Below are 21,968 nucleotides of genomic sequence, written 5' to 3'. Positions count from 1 at the left end.
GGAGTTAGGAGTCCAGCAATACCAAAACTTCTTTTGTTCAAACTCTGTTAAAATTATAACTCCTTATAATACTGGTATTTTTGCTGTAATTCATTTTTTGTTTGATTTTTATTTTTAGTTCAACTGTTGATGCAAAATCAGAGGAAGCTACTAAAATGGAAAAAGGAAAATCAGCATTAAGCAAAGTTTTGGAATCTTTGTGCATACATCACCAGCAACAAGTTTTGGCCATGTTGAAATTTCTAGTCCAAGAGCAGAATACTGCTTCTCTTTGCTATTGTAATACATCATATACTGTGTCTTCAGAATCTCAAAAGCCCCTAATTGAAGATGACTTACATGGTCTATTCTGTAGTTGTGAATATAGGCTGGCAGAAAGAGGGTATTTACAAAATGAAAGACAAAGCCCTGGTTTTGTGCCTCTGCCAGTCTGTATTAAAGATTTGCATTGTTTATCTTGCCAAACTGTAACTATTGAACACATTAAGACAGTAGTGAATAGAGGAATTGCAAAAAGTTATAATTCTCACAGGTGCTGTTCTGGACTATTACCAAACATTCACTCTACAAAATCAACCTTTCATGCTCCTCTTTCATCAAGGGAAGTATGCGATGTTTCAGTCAGTCTTAAGGATGTTTGTAGATCTCGAAGTCCGTCACCTCCACCGTTATCGCCTGTACAGACTGAAGGATTTGAAAAGTTGAAAGATGCCGTCCCAGAGCTTTCAGCCTTAGAAAATAACAGACTTGAAATAAACATTAACCAGCCTCCATCTCTCACACCAGCAGAAATAAACAGTGACAAGGGCGATCACGAAGGTAAAGTACATAAAACTAAAAAATCCAGTAACTCCGATTATTTGCTCCTGGAAGACAGTGATAATTGTACTGCAAATCATGAAAAAGATGAAACTACTGTAATATTTCAAGATTTAATGGATCGTATTAATGAAAAATTAAAATCAATAGAAGCTACAGATGTGACAAACCTTATAAAATTATCTAGCAGTGATTGTAATACAGATAATGATTTAAAATTGAGGGATTTAATATCCTCACTCTTGCATAATGCCAAGGCCAGTGATTACAGTTTCATGGAACTGCTGAGTCAACATGATAAAAAGGTAGAAAATAAAATTATTCAGACAAGATTTCGAAAGCGTCAAGAAACCTTATTTTCAATGCACAGCTCTCCTGATTCCCCCATGTTTAGAAGGCAGTCTTTACAAATAAAAAGAGAACTTGCTAGTCTTGATGAAAATTTTGTAAGAAAAAAATACACTGAAAAAAATTCAAGGAAGTTAACACGCAATGATGAGATATTTTCCACGGACAAAGAAGAATTCTATCATTGCCAAGGGTCTTTACAAAATTCTAAAAACCGGCAAGATAATAATCATACAGAAACATCATTTTCACCAGATTGTGCATTACAGTCATTAAAACTACCTCTTCATAGTTTAGAAACTAACTTGGCTTTTGATGCATTTTCAGAAAGCTTTAAAACAACTTTCCCTGAGAAAATGAGCATAAGAAAATCACAGGAGAAATCTGCAGGTGGAAAAAAACTTTTGCAAAATCACAAGGAGAACCCCAACCTGGAGAATACTCAAGCTCCTTTGAAAAGTGATGTTTCTCCACTTTTGAGCAGAACTAAACGAAATATTGTGCCCCCAGGGTGGTATTCTATATATGTAACAAATAATTATGTTTTCAAAAAATCCCCTAAGGCCAAAAAAGCTGCTGAATCTACAAAAAAAAAAGATCCTATGAAAACAATTCAACTCGAAAGCTCACACAATATAGATCTAAACAAAATTGCAATGAATTCTAATTTACAAGTTGTTGTGGAGCGTTTGGAAGACACAATAAATATGGCCCAGAAGTCTTTGAATAATCACTCATTATCTGAAGGATGCAAGGCATCCAAGAAATTGATAGAAGTTAATGGTAAAGATCAAACTACAGGTAGAAATGTGACTCTTACTGTAAGCAGAATGGCATGCAAAGAGCAGAGTTTGTCAAAATCTGTGGTAAAAGCCAGCAATATCAAAAGCAATCATATTCCTACAATAGATTTAAATAGCAAAAGACTTGATAATCTGGAAAAGACATCTGTTTTGGATACAAGTAGCTTGATTTCCAATGTTCAAAGTGTGTCAACAAAATATGAAGCCATTGAAAGCTCTCCTTTTTCCAGCTATTCTAGTCCTATCAAACTCATGTTTTTATCTGAGGTTAAAAGCAGTGAAGGAGTCAAATATACTTTAACTTCAGTTGGTACTTCCAAGTCAAATATTGAACTTTCTTCTGAAAAATATCTAACTCATCATGTAATTGAAAAAAAAACAATGACAAATAAGAATGTCCCAAATGCTAACTTTGAAAAGGATAGTTCTAATCTTAATGATAGTGACACTCTACAGGGAGAACTAAACAAATTTAATTGTGCAAAAGAAACTACAGAATCCCCTGCAATGTTCATAGATGGTATGAATAGTGATAAGCCACAAGATGAATCTAAGGAAAATCTAAGCAATGGTATTGATTCATCTTTTAAACGGAAACCAGGTAGACCTAAAAAAATAGGTCCCCAGGTTGTGAAACAAATTAAGCGGCCAATTGGAAGACCACCAAAACCTAAAACTAATCAAACAGACATCACCATTTGCCAAAATGAGTCTTCTAGTGCTGGAAAGAAAAGTCCAGAGTCTCTCCTATCAGAAGTAGGAGAAGGTATTTATAAAAAGAGTATTACCGTAACTGTTATTTATGGAAGGTCAAGAAGAACTAGAAGGCATGTTTCTGAAGGAACGGTAGACATAAGCAATGTGTTATCTTTCAGCAATAATGTTGCTGATATTCCAACTGAAAGTAACAGTCTCCGAAATATTAAAGAATACAAAATTGATGCAGGTGAAAGAAGGGCTGTTTCAAGTTTAACTACTGAAAGTGAGGTCTTGGGGTCTGGCTTTGAATATGTTAGGCCTATCAAGAACAAGTCTGTGATACCTCAACCTTCCAAGAACATTATTCGACCAACTCAGAAGCCTTTTGCTATAATTAGGAAGCCTGGTAGACCTGCAAAAGTGAAAATCTCTGGCATATCTGTGACTATTAATAGAGTTTCACCTCAGGAGAGAGAAGTAAGTATTAGCAGCTGCTTACCTCCTTTAGAACAAGAAAATATATTAGAAAGAAATCTGGCTGAAGAAAAGTATGATCACCAATGCAATAAGATGGATACAGGGCACACCAAAGCTGACACATTTAAGAATGGATCAAAAAGTATGGTTGCTACTATACCTTTGAGACATTCTATTACAGATAGAAAACCATCTCTCCATTTCTTACATCCATTAGCATCTTCTAGCTCACTTATTTATAGAAATGCTCTGTTCCGTAAATCGTATAAACTCCATTTGCAGAAGGGTAAAAGTCAGAAGGAAAAACCTAAGCAGTCAAGGATAAAAATAGCTTCGAAAGGTACCCCAGCAACCAGAAATTCAAGGAATGAAAAAATGTGTTTGGAAGATAACAAAGTAATACCCATTTCTGAAGTATCCTTGGACCCAATAATTTCATCAAATCCTTTGCTCAGGTGGTGGGCTGCTTCTACATCAAACGATTCCTTAATAGAGGAATTAAACAATAGATTTGAGCAAATAACAAATGCTTGGGTGCAAGTGAGTGGAGATGAAGCTGGAAATTGTGCTCATAAAAAGAGAGAACACATTGAAAATGATAATTTCAAAATAGCAAACCCTTTGGAAACCTGTCTTTTAGAACTTGAAGTTTCACCTGTAAAAATGCTTTTTCGGAAAAAGTATGATTTGAATGAACTCTGTATCTGGTTTATGCAAACAACAGAAACACAGTCTCTTTCACTAGTTAGAAAAGCAAATGCTCGAAACCCTTTGGAAGTAATAAATACTAGAGGAATTAAGTTAGGGACCAAATATTCTAATTTTAATACCAGCCCCTTCAGAAAGCACTTTAAAAAATTTGCACTATCTTCTCCTTCAAAATCAGCAGGGAAGTTGCATATACTGCATAAAATGGTTAGCTCTCCACTGTTAAATGTGAAAAATAATTTAACGTTAGCTAGATTAAAAAGAACTGAATTTAAGAGGTTGCAACATGAAAGGTGGAAAAGAGAGGGAAAGCTGCACAACCATGGAACAATTGATTGGATCTCTAAAAGGAAAAACTTAAGATTTTTCTGCCATAACCAATTTTTAAGTAAGACTGAGAGGGGAACAAAAGCTGATATCCCACTCCGAGGAAAAAACACAATAGCTAGTCAGTTTATTTTGCCACCTGAGATCAGGGATGACTCCTTGCAACAGAAGGTGGCAATGTCTGACTTGAAAACACATGCTAGTTTAGAGAATAATTTTAAGTCAGAAGCAAAAGAGAATGGAACAAATTGCAGCCAAAAAGATTTTGAAAAGGGACCAAGACTAGGAAATGTGTGTCCAAATAATTGGAAGTCAAAAACCTTAAAAGATTGTAGAATATTTTTGAGGAAGATCAACTATCTTGAACACAAAAATACTTTTAAGCTAAATACAATCATTTACTCTCCTGAATCTATTGGCAGTGGAAGTAATCCTCAGACTCACAGAGAAGAATCAAAGCGCTTTACCTTAAGATCCCATTCTGCTAGGCAAAATTCTTTTATAAAGCAGTCTAAAGAAATGGAAAATGCTAAAACAAATAGTCCTTCAATCGATAAATTTCCCAGCCAACTTGACAATAGTAAATTAAATAAATGTGTTAACTATGACAAGAATCCTGATAGTTCTGATGTTCTTAGCAAATTGAACAAAAGAAAAAGACCACCATGGAAGACCACAGAAATGTCAACAAAAAGGCATAAACGACAGTCCTGCAACAGTGGACAAATGGCAAACTATTATTCAAAATCCCAACTAGGTAAGTTTTTCTCTACTTAATTTTAAAGTTTCATTTTAGGTGCCTTGAGTAAAGTATGAGACAATGGGTAGAAAAGGAACAGCTGATTTATTTTCAATTTATTTCCAAAATATTTGGACAACCTAATTTCTTGGCACCTAGTATGAAACTCATGATATTAGGTCCTACTAAATATACCCATGCACTTCCCTACATCTTAATGTGTCCAGGATTTGAAGCAAATTAAAATATATTTAGTAGAGACATAGAAAGCTCCTAAACATACATCATTAATGTATAAGTTATATTATCTGTTTTTGTATTTGACCTCATATAAAATATAGAAAACAGTGTGAATGATAAATATACCCAAGGAGCTATCTAAAAATTAACTGCTACACTACAGGATAATATGTATTCATTGTCTTGTTAAATTAATAGCTTTGAGACCACGTGGAAAGATGTAAAGACTGTCTCATTGCTAAGTTGATGAGGTCTGTAACATATATAGTAATTCTAGTATACAAGTCTCACATTCACCATCAAATTGTTATGCCCTCTGGTACTGCTTTGGGAACCATTTTAAGACTCTGCTTATTTAAATAGTGTCAGGGAACAAGGTATTTTCTTCAGTAAATAAGGAAACTTGTTGAATAGGTTTTTTTCAGATGAGTCATTGGACTAGATTCCACATATATAAAGATGAGGGTTTCTTTCCAGAGATAGCAAGGGAGAAAGTTATATACAAGTAATGTTAAGGTAATGCTAAATTTAGAATGTAAACTGAAATTACTTTAGTAATTATGAGCTTTACTCAGTTATGCGGGCCTGACATTGGTGCCTCAGGGAGACTGTTACCCTCAGACCCTAGCAAAATAGTATATGAACAGTGTAGTTGACACTGTAGCCAGTTCCTTCTCACTTATTGATAGGTGCTAGACAGTCCAGGATTTGTAGAAATATGGTAGTGCTTATTTCATTACTTCCCAGATGGGAGAGAGTACCAGGTTACATTTGTAAATTTAAGGACATTTATTGTATGGTTGCATTGTTACATTGTGTATTTTAGGGGCTTATGGAAGTATCGATGGCTTTATTTTTGTTACCTTTTAAAACCTTTTCAAAAGCTAAAAAACAACTATTAAGTCTAATATTAAAATATTAAAAGCAATAAACTCAAGTTTTAATAGGTTAGATGATTATGATGGCCTCCAACATTTGGTTAATTGAATGACTTTAAAATAATCTATTTCAGTAGTATTTAACATGCATTAATTAAAAAATTTTAACTTTGTAACATGTGATGGTTAAAACTTTAATGTTAGTCAAATTAGAGTTTCCATTATGAAAGATGAATCAAATTGAAAAAACAATGTTCTTTGTTTCTTATCCTTAGGATAATTAAACATAACAAATAGCATGTCAGGAAAAAAGAAAGAAGAAGCCTGATAGTGATTAAAAAAAAAAAATTATAATTCACCTAAAAATATATACACATCTGTATAAAGTGCAGTGTTTCATTTTGAATTCTTACTACCATTCTCATTTCATGCTGTTTGAGTTTACCAAAGGTAGTTTACAGCAGAACCATATTTTGTCCTTTTAGCTTCTTAAACATTGTATCTTCCTAAGGTATGAATATAAAATTTATATTAATATAATTTTTTACCTCACTAAATATGAGATCACCCTGGAAAAATAAGATGGAAGATGCCTCATTATTACTTTTTCAAATTAGTCTCAAATCCTTTTGTGATATTTTTAAAAAATGTAGTATCAGAGTAAGAGTTGTTTTTCACCTTTTCTCATTTTAAAAATTACTAGTACTATGTCCTGTTCTGCTTAAAGTTTTATTTATCTTTTACTGATAACTTTCCTTCTTTATTTAACATTCTTTTTTTTAATCAAGGACATTATTTTTACAAAGTTGTATTTATAGCAGCATTTGTTATATTTATCTGATTTTAAAATGTTTCTTAAGGTGTTGTTGTTGTTGTTGTTGTTTTCTCATTATTCTTGGTATTCCATACTTCTTAATGCCTTTTTGGAAGTGAAACTAAAATTCATTATTAGTTTTATATGTGTTTTTCTTCATTGTAGAACAATTAGTGACTGGAGATTTGAGAGAGATTTTTAGCAACAAGGACTTTTCTAGAAAAATTCATAAAGCAATGTATATAATGAATTAGAGAATATTTCTATTGATGAAAATTTTTCTTCTGCCATAAATATCTTGTTTTGTACATTTCAAGATTAACAGTAAAGATACAGTTTAACACATAGAGGAGTTTTAAAATTTATGCTTTACTACATATCTGCTGCTGTGTATCAACTGTAGACATGGAAAGGAAAGAAGAAATGTAATTCTATCCTATTCTTAATTCCATATGTAGTTAATGAATGCCTACAATATGCTCTTTGATACTACAGAAAGTTGCCTTTCCATCTGAGTAAGAAAACAAGCCCTGCATTGTGTATATATTCAATAAATAGAGTATATTTTATGTTTTAAGTGAGATATTATTAATTACATTAATTAAGGGAGTAGAATGGCTAAAGTCATGGTTTGTGTTTTCATGGAGCTTATCATTTCATAGGGGACAGTGACTAGGCAATTCCAATACAAAGTAGAGTGCTATGATTGGGGAACAAGGTGGCTTGTTGAAGCACCTAGGAGGATAATTGAACCCAGGTTTAGAAAATTAGGCAAGAATTCTTACATAGTCACATCTAAGATTTGAAGAATGCCAAAGTATTAGAAGTCAGGAAATATTTCAGGCAGAGCAAAATGCATGTGGAAAATTTGGGTGACAGAACAGGATTATAGAACACTGAGTAATTTAATTCATGTAGCTAAGGCATAAAGAGGAATTAAGAAAGTAGCAAGGGGTGGACAGAAAAATGGCAAAAGATAAAGCTACTGAGGTAAGCATAGCCCAAATTGTGAGCCAGCATCAGTTAATGAAAAAAATGTTTGGAGCCCTAATAATAGCAGTAATGGAGGAGGACAGATACATTTGACAGAGGTCTAAGAGGGTCAGTGTATTTTAGAGAGTAGAGGAATAAAGGGTAATGTCAGGTTTGAGCTTGAACATCTAAGTGATAGATGATAGTAACGTTCACTGAGATAAAAGAGAACTTTCAAAGTGTGCAGTTTTAGACATTGGAAGTTTGAGTGGGATATCCAAGAAAAGATGTTTAGGAAGCAATCACAGTTGACCCTTGACAATGCAGAGGTTAAGGGTGTTAATATCCTGTGCATTTAAAAAACCTACATTTAACTTCTGACTCCACAAAAAACTTAACTAGCAGTAACTTGTTGACTGGAAGCCTTACAGATAACATGAACAGTCAATGAACACGTATTTTCTGTTATATGTATTATATGCAGTATTCTTATAATAAAGCAAGCTAGAGAAAATTCTATTAAGAAAATCATAAGGAGGAGAAAATACATTTGCAATACTGTATGTATATTTATGGGGGAAAAATCTGCCTGTAAGTGGACTCATGCAGTTTAAACCTGTCTTGTTAAGAGGTCAAGCTTTGGCTAATATGGGTTTGTTGCTCAGAAAAGAGGTCTGAGCTAGATACAAAGATTTTGGAGTCCATAAATAATTGAAACCATGAGAGTGGAATGGATTGTTCACTGTAAAATGGAAAGAACCTAGGATCTCACAGCCCAGGATAGAGAGAAGAAAAAATGATGCATAGGGGCACATGAGTGGCATAGGTGGTGAAGTGTCCAGTTCTTGATTTTTGGCTCAGGTCATGATCGCAGGGTTGTGAGATAGAGCTCTGCCTCAGACTCCATGCTCAACTGGGAGTCTGCTTGAGATTCTTTTCCCCCTGCCTCATCCCTCACTCAAGTGTGTGTCCGCTCACTCTCTCTCTAAAATAAATAAAATCTTTTTTTTTAATGTTCACAAAAGGAGACTGTTGAGGGTAGTCAGGAAGTAAGAGGAAAGGCAGAAGAGTATGGTAGAAAGGAAGTGTGTTTTAAGAAGGGACAGAACAACAGTGTAAACTATTGAAAAGAGGTTCATTAAGCTTTGAAATGTTTCCACTGAAGATAGGGCAAAAGGTTATTGTAATGACTTTGGAGAGAGTAGTTTTGGTAGGGCAATGTAGTTAATGCAGGAAGAGGAGATGAAGAAAATTAGCACAGAAAACAAATGACTCTGACTGGAGAGGAGATAGGGAGATAGTGAGAGGAAAGCCTAATGAAGACTGGTTTTTAAAAAAAATGTAGATGCCAGTAGAGAATGAAAGGTTGAAGATACAAAGGAGATGGCAAGCAGTGAAAATGGAATGAAGACCCAGAGTTGATTATTGGACGTTATGGCCATCTTTAAATGGTTTCAGCCAGAAGAAAACTTCTCTCTTAAAACATAAGAGTGGGAACAATATATGGGAATGCACTTCACTTTACAAATTCATGGGCAGAATACTGAGGATATTAGATATATTTTCTATAAGTCTAGAGGTAATTTAAGGGTAATATGGTGGGTATTGTGCAATATAGATAACATTTGAAGTACTATCTCAAGAAATAACAGGGTTGAACAGTTTTGTGATTTTTATCTCCACTGCCAGAACGTAAACTTGGAGAAGAGTGGGCCCATAGATGTAATTGGGTTAATTGGGTTCACCAAGTGGGTATAAAAGAAGGACAAAGAGATCAGGCCAAGAATTCATTCCATTAATAGTGAGAAACTAAATAAAGTGTAATTCTAAAGAATCTTTTCAAATAATAGCGCACAGTATAGATTTTTGAGGGGAAGGACAAAATGGAGTGTGTGAAAGACTGCAAGAGTTGATTTTTGAGGTGATCATGGCCTATAATGGAGTGACCATTGAAAAATAATAATATAGAACTTTTGAGTATCTTTTGAGAACTTTTGAGTATCTTTTCAGTTATGGAAGTAAATGTGTGCCTTTCCTAGTTGATAAATATCTGGATGTAAAAACTTACTTTGGACACATCTAAGGATGTTTTAAAACTAGAATAACTAATGTGGACTTAAAGTTGCTATACTCATTGTACTCATTCTAAAACATTAAATTTTGCCATAAAAATTTGGAATTCAAATTGATACTTTGAATTAGATTCTGAGCTGACTGAAAAAAGTTCAGTTTGTCCGCTTCTTTTGTTTTGTCATCTGTCTTCAAAAAAGTCTGAGTATAATTTTTCCATTCAGAATTCTTGTTTTCACACAGGTATGTAACTGATGGGTGACTTTTAATTAATAGTATGCTCCTTCAGCTACCTGCAACTGAAACCAACCATGCATCCTCCTTTGGTCCTGCTCATAAATGGTTTACTGCATTTTTTTGCATCCTAACTGAAAATTTCCTTTTAAATTTGTTGGCACAGAATATCCCTCGACGTTTTTAAATAAAATTTAGAGTTAGCATTTCTTCATGTGCTATTATTCAGCTTCATAATTATCACTTAATAGAAGAACTATGAAGCACAGAGTAGATGATTTTCTAAATTTCATTTTGATAAAAAAACATTTCTAGATGACTCATTATCACCTTCATCTAGTTGCCACACAAGCATTCCAGAGGTATAGTCCACAAAGCACTAGTCCTCCAAGATGTTCTGTGGGCAAAGGGTTCTCCGGTCTAATAACTTTGGGAAATGCTCAGTCCTGTGCTTGTTGAATCACTGTGCCACATTAACATGTTAAACAGCATTCTTCAAAGTTTAAATATATATAAAATCTCACAGCTTTTTATATCCCACAGTTTGGGGAACATAACTGGAAAACACTGCTCTGTATAGTTTCCTGCTAGGTTTTCTTTATATTTACTGTGATATTCCCAGAAAGAATGCAATGACTATAAAAACACATTATATAGTTGATTTGTTCTTGGACATAAATTAGAGTAATCAGAATTAAGTTGTAATTGCTTTATTAACATTCACCATTAAAAAGAACACTATGGGAAATACCTATAAGTCAAAAATGATCACATTCTGATGAGTCCATTTTGTAAATTTCATTTTTGTATATTAGTTTTTCATTTCATGTTAAGAAAGGAGGAGTGGCTCAATTCAGGTAGCTTTACCATACATATTATAAACCATGAGAAAATATCTTAAGAATTTAGGAAAACATATGAGATCTATGTCTTGCCAAGTCTTAATTTCCCACTTATATGACATCAGTATCTCCTGATGTTAATCTTAGTTAATCCACCATCTTAATTTGGTCAGAATTGGATGAAGATAGATATTTTAATGTAAAAGTGAAAAAACTCATAGGCATATTCTTTTTTATTTGGACTTCATATTACCACTTTGCTAATTGATAGTGCCATAAGCAAAACTGTTAAAACTTTTATTTCAAGTATTCTAATGAAATCAGGAATTTTAAATAAAAATCTGTTTTATTTATAATTCATTTTCTTCCCTATCAGCATAACTTTCATAGGAACTGAGTAAGGAGAAGAGTTTTAGGTTTTGAAGCATTTCTAGCTCTTGCTGTAATGCTTGATTAAAATATAGAAGAGCTACTTTGGTAATCTCCTGTCTCAATGTTTTTTTCTTTAAATTTTTCTTGGATATTTTATATCCTATTGCTTTTCAACCATTACTGAGTTTTTCACAGTATTCTACTTCACTAATTGCTCCACATCTTTCATGGAAAACCACCCAATTTATTCAACAAATTGGATACTTTTTCTTTTGATCTACTAGGCTTTGTGTTAGACATTATAGTCACAGAGGAACTCAGGGAACTCATAAAAAATATGTCAAATTTTTCTTACTTTGGCAGTACAGTATAATTTGAAGAAAGATGAATTGGTTGATTCCATACTAGAGGATATGGAGTACAGACTCTCAATTGGTGCACCTGGCCCATGACCTGTTTTAAGTAAAGTTTTATTGTAACACTCTATGTTCATTAACTTATGTATTGTCTATTGCTGTTTGTACCACTGAAGCTGAACTGAATAATTGCATAAAGCCCACAAGGTTTAAAATACTTATTATCTGGCCTTTAGTGGAAAAAAATTTGCTGACCTGTTTGTATCAGTAGAATTTTGGTATGTGGCTAGAAAGTCATTGGGGGTTTTAAAAGTAGATTAAAGTTGTTATATCTGGTTTATTCCCAACACCCCGTCCTCTCCCTCTTCCCACACAATACAATATATTTCTGACTTGTAGTTGTTTTGTTTTCTCTCTGTGGGACAAGACCAATCTTTATCCAGCAGAGTGGTGCTGGAGGAGCCATGAGTGGCAGTTTTATTCTGTTTTGTAAATATTTATTCTCTCCCCGCAGCCTCCAGACCTGCTTTGTCTATCTGAGGTAAGTCCAAGGGTCACCCTTCTCTTCCTTCACCAGTGGCTACCACCTGTTAGGAAGATTGATTTCGGTGCTTTACATCTAAAATTCCTTCCTCAAGTGTTCTCTTTTCTCTTTTTCTACTCTTTTTTTCTTCTCAATTTCTTCACTTAGGGATTTAGAATTCTTGGTTCATCCTTCCTGACTACATTCCCCCCCACCCCGCTCATTTTTCCTGGGTAGTGAACAGTTTGCAGTGGAGCTGAGCATTCTGTGATTATAATGTTAAGTCTATTGAATTCACCTTTTGTTTAATTACTGGGAGAAAAAAAAAGAACTGAGTAGGTGTCTGAATTATTTCATCCTAGCTGGTTTTTTCTTGGTTGTTTTTGTTTAATTTTAATAAGACCTTGGCTTCTTTTTCCAACCCCACTCCCATTCCAATTCCAGACAACCTAGAAATTCATGTGTTTGCTACTTTGTTTCTGTACTTAGAAAGAGAAAGCTAGATAGACCCCGTTAATTTATTCTTTAAAAAAAACCTCTTGTATGCCAGGCAATATGTTAGACCTACAGGATATGATGAGGGACAAACCAGGTATTGTTCTGCCCTCATGGTTCAAGTTTATTAAGATAAGCAGACATTGAGTAAATAGTTACACAAATCTTACAAGTTCTTAATTAGTGTGTGGTATTATAAGAATTCCTTATAGGGAGATCTTATCAAGTCAGAGAAATGGGAGAAGACTTCTCTAAGGAAATGGCCATTGAACTGAGCTGTGAAGAGTAGGAATTACCTAGGCCAAGTAGCAGAGAACTGGGAGGGGAGAACTGACTTCTAGAAAGAAAGACTTGCTTGTGGAAAAACTGCAGCATGGTATTCTTTGCAGGTAAGACAATGACTGGTGTGTCTTGAGTCAAAAAAGAAAGGAGGAACATGGTATCAGGTGTGAGGACTGAGAGGTAAATGAAGGATAGACCATGTAGATTCCCATAAGCCAGGTTTATGTATCTTCAGTGGCTTCCTACATTCTTAGAGTAGAGATTGGAGGGAAAGATATATGACATCATCAGATTCTCCTTCCTAAAGGATCTCTCTGACTGCCTTGTAGAAGAGGAATGGTAGGGGGCAAGAGTGAAGGCATAGACCATTATGGTGGCCCAAATGAGAACTGTACTGCTTTAAAGCAATGCTTTACAAACTTCAGTGTGCATCAGAATCACCAGGAGGGCTTATTTAAAAAGAGATGGTTGGGCTCCAAGCACTTTCTGTTTCAATAGGTTACAGAGTGGGACCCAAGTGATGTTTATGTTGCTCACCCAAGGACCACACTTTGAGAACTGATGGTATAGAGTGTAGAGGGTTGTAGTGGAAAGAAGATTAATTCCTTACCTATATGATCATTATGTTATAAATTTCTCTCTGAACACTACTTTAACTATATCCCACAAATTTTGCTCTTCTGTGTTTTCACTCATTAAATTAGAAATATGTTCATATTTCCCTTGTGACTTCTTGTTTAATCCATGGATTACTTAGAGATATATTGGTCAGTTTCCAAATTTTGAGCATTTTCCAGATACTGTTACTGATTTCTATTTTAATTCTGTTATGGTTATAAAATATACTTTATATGATTTTAATTCTTTTGAATTTATTGAGTTTTTTTCAATGCTCGAGTCCATCTAGATCTACTTTAATGAATGTTCTCTGTGTTATTGAAAATACTGTGTAGTCTGCAGCTGTTGGGTGTCAGTTAAGCAAGTTGATAGTGCTATTCAGCTTTTACATTCTTCTTGAGTTTCAGTCTACTTATTCTATTTATCCTTGAGAGAGAGGTTTTAGAATCTGCAACTTTGATTCTAGATTTTCCTATTTATCCTTTCAGTTGTATCAGGTTTTGTTTCATGTATCTTGAAGCTCTGTGATTAGGTTCATATACATTTAGAAATTTTATTTACTTCTGGGGAATTTACTCCTTTATCATATGAAATGTACCTCTTTATCTCTGGAAATATTCTTTGATCTGAAATCATTTTTTTTGTCTGATAATACTGTAGTCATCCCAGCCTACTTTTCACTAGTTTTAGCATGGTATATCTTTACTCACACTTTCATTCTTAAGATATATGTCTCTGTTTTTGAAGTAAGTGTCTTTTAGGCAGCATACAGTTGAGACTTGCTTTCTCACCCAATCTTTAAATATTAAGACCATTTTCATTTCATTTGACTTGAGGTGGTTGAGTTTCAGTCAGCCAACATTTTTTTTAATTGAAGTGTAATTGACATATTGCATTCCTCCCTCTAATTGACATATAACATCTTAGTTTCAGGTGTACAACATAATGATTTGGTATTTGTACGTATGTACAAATGGGATGTGATCACCACAATAAGTCTACTTGACATTTGTCACCATAGTGAGAATTTTTTCTTGTGATGAAAACTTTTTGATCTATTCTTTTAGCAACCTTCAAATAAGTAATATGTATTATTTCATTATAGTCAGCTACTGTGCTGTACATCACAACCCCATGACTTCTTTATTTTATAACTACAAGTTTGTATTATTGAGCCACTTTACTCATTTTGCCCCCACCTCTAGCATCCACCAATCTGCTTTTTGTATTGGTGAGCTTGGTTGGTTTTTGTTACTTTTAAATTCCACATATAAGTGAAGTCACCCGGTATTTGTCTTTCTGTGACTTAGCATAAGGCCCTCAAGGTCCATTCATGTTATTGCAAATGGCAAGATTTCCTTTTTATGGCTGGATGTGTGTCTGTGTGTGTGTGATGGAGAGAGATTCTCTTCAGCCATTCATCCATTGATAGACACTTAAGTTGTTTCCATATCTTGGTTATTGTAAATAATGCTACAGTGAACATGTGGCAAGGGTACGTATATCTTTTCAAGTTACCATTTTCACTTTTTTAATAAATAGCCAGAACTGGAATTGCTGGATCATATAGTAGTTCTATTTCTAATTTTTTTAGGAATATCCATACTATTTTCTATAGGGGGTATACCAATTTATATTCCCACTAATAGTACACAAGATTTGCCTTTTCTCATATCTTCACCAACACTTGTTATTTCTTATCTTTTTGATAATAGCCATCCAACTTTCTATTTATATTTGTCCCATCTATTATTTACTCCTTTATTTTTCTCTTTTTCTGCTTTCTTTTGGATGAGTGCATTTTATTATTCTATTTAATCTCTTAATTGTTTTTTTAAGAAATACTTGCTGTCAAGTTTATCCAACATATCATTAACTTACCAGAAACTACCTTCAAATAATGTTACACCACTTCTTATGTAGTCTAAGAACTGTACAGTACATTTGCATTCCTCCCTCTAAGCCTTTGTGCTATTATTATTGTCATACATTTTGCATCCGTAAATGTTAGAATCTTCCCAATGTGTTCTTAGTATCTTTCCTTTGCACAGTTGTTCAAAAAGATTTTTAAAATGGGAAAGATTTTAAAATTCTTTTCCCCATGAATTTTCCATTTCTGGTACTTTTCACTCTTTTGTATAAGTCCGGGCTTCTATCTGATATTGTTTTACTTCTGCCTGAATAACTTCCTTTAGCATTTCTTGTAGTATGGGTTTGCTGTTTATTAATTCATTTGGCCCTGACTTTTTGTCTGAAAAACCCTTATTTCACTCCCCCCCCCTTCTATTTTTGAAAGATATTTTAGCTGGATATGAAATTCAGATTTGACATATGTTTCTTTTAGTACTTTGAAGCTCTTGCTCTACTGCCTTCTAGCTTCTGAAGATAAGTCTGCTGTCGTTCTTCTTTTGGCTGCTCTGTATGTACTGGGCTTTTTTTTTTTCCCCAGTTCCTTATAAGATTTTACCATTTGTTACCAGCAATTTGATTATAAATTTGATTATAAATGGATTTGGCATTGTTGCCTTCATAATTTTTCTATTTGGAGTTTTTTGAACTATGTGGATATGGGGGGTTAGTTTTTATCACATTTGGAAACTTTTAGCTGTATTTTCTTAAAATATGTTCCTATCTCTCCTGTCTCTACTCTCTTTTTGGAATTCCAATCACATTTATTTTGCCACATAGATCACTGATACCTGTTCATTTTTTTCTGTTTCGTTTTGGATTATGCTATTTCTATGTTTTTAAGTTTGGTAACATTTTCTTTGTATTGTCTAATCTGCTGTTAGTAACAGCCAGGATATTTTCATTTCAGAAATTTTATTTTCATCTCCAGAGACTTATATTTACTCTTTTGGGGCACCTGGGTGGCTCAGCTGGTTAAGCGTCTGCCTTCAGACAGGTCATGAGCCCAGAGTCCTAGGACCAAGCCCCACATTGGTCCCTGCTCAGCAGGGAACCTGCTTCTCCCTCTCCTCCCTGCTTATGCTCTCTCTCTCTCAAATAAATAAATAAAATCTTTAAAAATAAATAAATTTAGTCTTCTTTGTATCTACTATATTTCTTCTCCTCATGCTCATGCTTTCCTCAACTTCTTGAAAGTAACTACATTAACATTCTTGTGTGCTAATTTTACAATCTGTGTTATTTATCAGTTCCTATTGATTGGTTTTTCTCCTCATTTTGGAACAGATTTTCCTATTTTTTGCATGCCTGGTAATTTTGGATTGGATGCTAGATGTTGTCAGTTTTGCCTTGTATGCTGAGGTTTTTTTGTTCTGTGTGTTTTTGCAATGCCTTCAATGTTTTGTGGCTCTGTTCTGAGACACTATTAACTTAATGAGAAAACTTTTTATTCTTTCAAATCTTGCTTTTGGACATTGGTAGGCAGAGTTGGAAAAGCCTTTCATCTAGGACAGTCGTTCTCAACTGGAAGTGTCCTAAAGAGGATATTTCATGATGTATAGAGACATTTGGATTGTCACACTTAGTGGGTAGAGGCCAGAGATGCTGCTAAACATTCTATAGAGCCTTGTAAGACAGCTACCCACAATAAAGAATCACTTGGCCCCAAATGTCAGTGGTGCTGAGGATGAAAAATCTTGCCATAGGGCTAATTTTACCCCAGTAGTGAGATACTACCAATAATTACTTACTGTCATATGTGTTAGGGGGGTCTTTCCATTTTTACTGGTGGGAACACACACAAATCATACCCAGTCCTTTATGGCCTCTAGCAATTTTCCACCTGATCCTTTTCAGTGGTCTTTTTCAAAGCTTTGGAAAATATTTAAGCACTGATCAGTATTTATCTACAGATTCGAGGGAAACCAATTTAGATCTCTAGAGTTCTTTATCTATGCAACTGTGTCTCCTGTGCTCTGCCCCACAGATTCTAGCTGCTTTGGTCTTCCTCACCAACAAACTGTCCTCTCATCTCAGGAAGATTTCCAAGCTCCTTTGGGTCTCTTTTTCTATACTGCAGCCTGGAAACTCTTCAGGCAGTAAGCCAGAGCAATTTTTATGACTTCCTTCTTTTGTTCCCTTCTTTCAGGGATCAATGCCATCCTGTACTTTCTTTTATCCGTTGTCTTAAAAATATTTCAGGGGTGAATGGATGGCCCCGTTGGTTAAGCATCTGACTCTTCGATATCAACTCAGGTCTTGACCGCAGGGTCGTGAGTTCAAGCCCCACACTGGGGTCCAAGTGGATGTGGATACATTTTTGTCTATTTTTTAAGTTGTTTAAAGTGAGTGGGTAAATCTGGTTCCTGTTACTTCATGGCCAAAAGGAGAAGTCCTAGATTTACTCTTTTGACAGATATTTATCCAGTTTCTATATGCAGGGTGCGGGAAATAATACATTGAACAAGACCAATATGTTGTACTCTCATCAAGCTTGTATTTTAATGGGAGCCAGGAAAAATATAAGCAATTATAAGTTCCATATCAATGATATTAGATGATCTTAAGAGTTTCTCTTGATAGTTACTTTAGGTTGAGTACTCAGGGAAATCCTTTCTGAGTAGTTGGAGGATTGGAGATGTCTGAGATATCATTGATAACTGAAACTGAGCACCTAAAGAAAGGTTATAGAAGAAGAAAAGGAAGTCTGGGACTTAGCCTTGAGAAATTCTAAGAGGAGGATGACTTGCAGTAAAGGGAAGAAGAAGAAAGCCAGTAGAATGTTATGTCTGAAAAGCAAAAAAACGTGAGTTTCAAGAAAGAGGTTTACTCTTCTCAGGCTGCCATCACAAAACACTGATAACTGCATGAGTTAATGACAGAGATTTGTTTTCTCACAGTTCTGGCGGCTGGAAAGTCCAAGACCCAGGTCTGGGGGGTTCAGTTTCTGGTGAGGTTTCTATTGCCGGTTTGCAAATGGCTACCCTCCCACTCTCTGGTGACTTCTCTTTTTATGGGGACAACAAGACCATCAGATTACGGCTCTACCCTGTAACCTTATTTAAGTTCATTACCTCTTAAAGGCCCTATATCTCTTGGCAATAGGGGGTTAGGAACTTGACATAATGAAACAGAGAGGTACACAGTTCAGTCTATAGCAAAGGAAATGACCAATAGTGTTTAATGTTCTTAGGAAGGCAAAAAAGTTGAAAATTAAATATCATTCATTAGACTTATCAATTCATTGGTGACTTTAGTAAGTGCTGTTTTCATTGAATGAAAGACCTGGAAACCAGATTTGGAGTAGGTTAAGAGATAAAAAAATGGTGATAACTCATTAAAGTAATCTAGCTCTAAAAATGTTATTTTGAGGAGAATAAAAGATTGAGTGAAGTTCTGTTTAAGGCATGAGAGACCTTGCACTTGTTTAAACATCATGGTGAGGAGAAGACATGTTCTAGTATTTACCTATTGTCACAACAGTGCTACATTACAGACCACTCCAAAACTTACTCCCTTAAGTAAATAAGCACTTGTTTCAATCATGTATCCTGACTGGCAAATAAGGCTAAGAGGTTCTTTTGACTTTGGTTGGGTTCCCTCACATGTCTTGTATTAGCTGGCTATCAGGTGGGACAGCTTAGCCTCACTCCACATCTCACATCCATCCAGCAGGCCAGCCCAGGCTTTGTTCTCATGGCAAAAGCAGAGATATATGAGGGGACATAAATGCCCAAGTAGTTTCTCAAGCTTCAGCTTACACTGGCCTCCACCAATTTACAGTTCATACTTACTCACATCCTGTTGGCCAAAGCAAGTCACATAGGTGAGGCCAGAATGCGAGGACATTGCAAAATAATAGGGAAGGCGATTATAGGGAGGGATGAAGAATTTGGACTGTGAATCCAATTACTCTTCCACAGATGGCAAATTTAAAAAAAAAAAAGGAAGGGATCATTGATTATGATCATTGTTAAGTTCCTCAGAAGGCAGATGGGAACAGGATCCAAGGTTCTGCAGTCTTTCAAAGTCAGTTGGTTGACACTATTTCAGATCAACAACTTACTAAGTGCTTTTAATTAATTCAGTACTAAAATTTCCCATTTTATTTTTATAAATGTATGTGAGTCACATTTGTGTTTATAGAATATCTGAATATCTATTATATTTAAGATACTGCTTTAGGCACAGTTGTGTTATACTAATTTAATATATAAGTTAATTAAGAAATTCAGGTAAATTCTTTTTGTCCCTACATGGCCAACAATCACTTCTAAATTACATAGTGGTACAAACTGTGTTCATTGATTTCTGAAGAGAATCGGTTTTGTTCCTTTAATCAGACTGTAATTTCCTTCATTCTATTCAACTAAAAATTCAGGTAGATATCCTACTTCTTAGGGGAAGCTAGTCTTTTTCTTCTAGATGTTTTCTTTTGAATCTCCAATTATGGTTTGCTCTAATAATCATGATAGCACTTACTAGTTAAGCACATACTATGCAATCTTTATATTAAAAAAGTAGTTCTCCTAAAATCATTTGGAGTAAACTACAAATCTGAGATTCTAATCCAAGAATATGAGATTTCAAAGTCTTACTCTTAAACACCGGGTTCTTCTGTTCCTTCAAATAACCACATCAAATGATCAAAAGCAAGTCAGAAAAAAATGTCTGATTTAAAATCTACCACTTGGGCACCTGGGTGGCTCAATGGGTTAAAGCCTCTGCCTTCGGCTCAGGTCATGATCTCAGGGTCCTGGGATAGAGCCCCGCATCGGGCTCTCTGCTCAGCAGGGAGCCTGCTTCCACCTCTTTCTCTCTGCCTGCCTCTCTGCCTACTTGTGATCTCTGTCTGTCAAATAACTAAATAAATAAAATCTTTTAAAATAAATAAATAAATAAAGTCTACCACTTAATCTGCCAGGGATCTTAAAGTCACCAGTATCTTACCAAAGAGAAATTTTTCTCTTGAGATAAATTGTTTCAAAACAAAAAACAAAAAACCTGTACAGCCTAACTCTTACAGGGTTTGCCAGGAAGAGAAAAGATTTATGTTAGACTTCATGTTCTCCTAATAAAACATGTTTAACTGGCTATATCCGTATGGCTCTTTCATTTGAACCTGCCTCCCCTTTAAGCCCAAAGATTTAAAATTAAATGGTTGTACTATTAGAAAAACAAAGCATACACATATCTGTGATCCTTTATCCCCACATATGTACCTTTTGACTTTTTGTTAGTAGTACTGGTATTAACATTTGTTGAGTCCAGTGTCCAGCCAGGCATTTTACATGTATTCTCTATACCAACTGCTTTGTTTACATAACTCATGTAATAATCACATTGCCCTTAAGAGGTGGATATTCTCATTATCTTCATTTTCCAGTTAAATTGAAGGCTAGAGGGGCGCCTGGGTGGCTCAGTGGGTTAAAGCCACTGCCTTCGGCTCAGGTCATGGTCTCAGGGTCCTGGGATCGAGTCCCACATCTGGCTCTCTGCTCAGCAGGAAGCCTGCTTCCCTCTACCTCTCTCTCTCTCTCTCTGCCTGCCTCTCCATCTACTTGTGATCTCTCTCTGTCAAATAAATAAATAAAATCTTAAAAAAAAAAATTGAAGGCTAGAGATTAAGGTTAGAGATTGGATATTCTCGTTATCTTATGCTCTAGTTAAACTGAAGGCTAGAGGTTAAGGAATGTACACGTAGCAGGTGAGTGATTTAATCTTAGGTTCTACGAAGCTTCGCTCTGTCCCAGTTTACTAAAATCCTTTAGTAAATGATTTACTTTAGTCCTATTTCAGTATTTTTTTCCCAGCTTCCCAACTGCTGGGATTAATTTCCCTTTTCTGTAATCCCTTAGTCTTACCTCTTCTATATCTCTTCAAAATAAAATAAATGTATTTATTTTGGTAATTTATGAAAACTTTCCTTTCTGCCTCCTTATAAGCTGCAAAACCCTTGAAGACAGACACCATCACAGTATTTTGTATTCTAAATATATTAGGTAGGTATTGGTTAAGGGTTTGAGGGAAGAAAACTACCTTCAGTAACCAGCAGACCTGGCTGATGGACACATACTAGCTTCTCATAAAACTGAAACACTTTGATGGGCGGCAAAGTCCTTGGTATTGGCCTCTGAGAACCCTGGAATTAGCCAGTTTAGAATCCAGTGGAACAAGAATTTCATTTTTTATAACTTCTCACTATATCAGAACCATGAGAATACCACTTGTTGCCTTCGTAAATGTTCTTTGATCTAGTTTACACATTTAACAACCCTCATGGTATTTGGATAGACTTGTGGAGAATCACACTCAAGGGTATAGCTATAATAGCTATTCAGTAAATTTTCACAACATAAGATGACACTGTTGCCAGAAGAAATAAACCAGTCATTCAGAATTTGAGTTAAATAGATTAGTTCAAATTCGTTAGTTTTGGTTACT

At 35.0% G+C, this 21,968-nt stretch overlaps 1 protein-coding gene across 11 annotated transcripts in view; it reads left to right on the top strand.

Moving 5' to 3' along the window:
• The window catches only part of LCORL (ligand dependent nuclear receptor corepressor like), a 161,288-nt gene that overhangs the window by 130,606 nt on the left and 8,714 nt on the right, over positions 1–21,968 (top strand). For 5 of the 11 annotated variants that reach the window (XM_032333945.1, XM_032333940.1, XM_032333943.1 and 2 more), the window contains 2 exons: positions 119–4,938; positions 12,213–12,239. The exons of 2 other annotated variants lie outside the window; for them this stretch is intronic. In XM_032333945.1, coding sequence (XP_032189836.1) covers positions 119–4,938; positions 12,213–12,238 — 4,846 coding nt within the window. In that variant the 3' untranslated portion in view covers position 12,239. Of the gene's footprint in view, positions 1–118; positions 4,939–5,358; positions 5,412–12,212; positions 12,240–21,968 lie in introns of all 11 variants that reach the window. 4 more of the 11 variants (XM_032333951.1, XM_032333941.1, XM_032333949.1 and 1 more) reach the window with 4 other exon arrangements.

The sequence above is a fragment of the Mustela erminea genome, chromosome 2, assembly GCF_009829155.1.
Source record: "Mustela erminea isolate mMusErm1 chromosome 2, mMusErm1.Pri, whole genome shotgun sequence".
NCBI classification, from domain to species: domain Eukaryota; kingdom Metazoa; phylum Chordata; class Mammalia; order Carnivora; family Mustelidae; genus Mustela; species Mustela erminea.
This window is presented reverse-complemented; position numbering and strand designations above follow the sequence as displayed.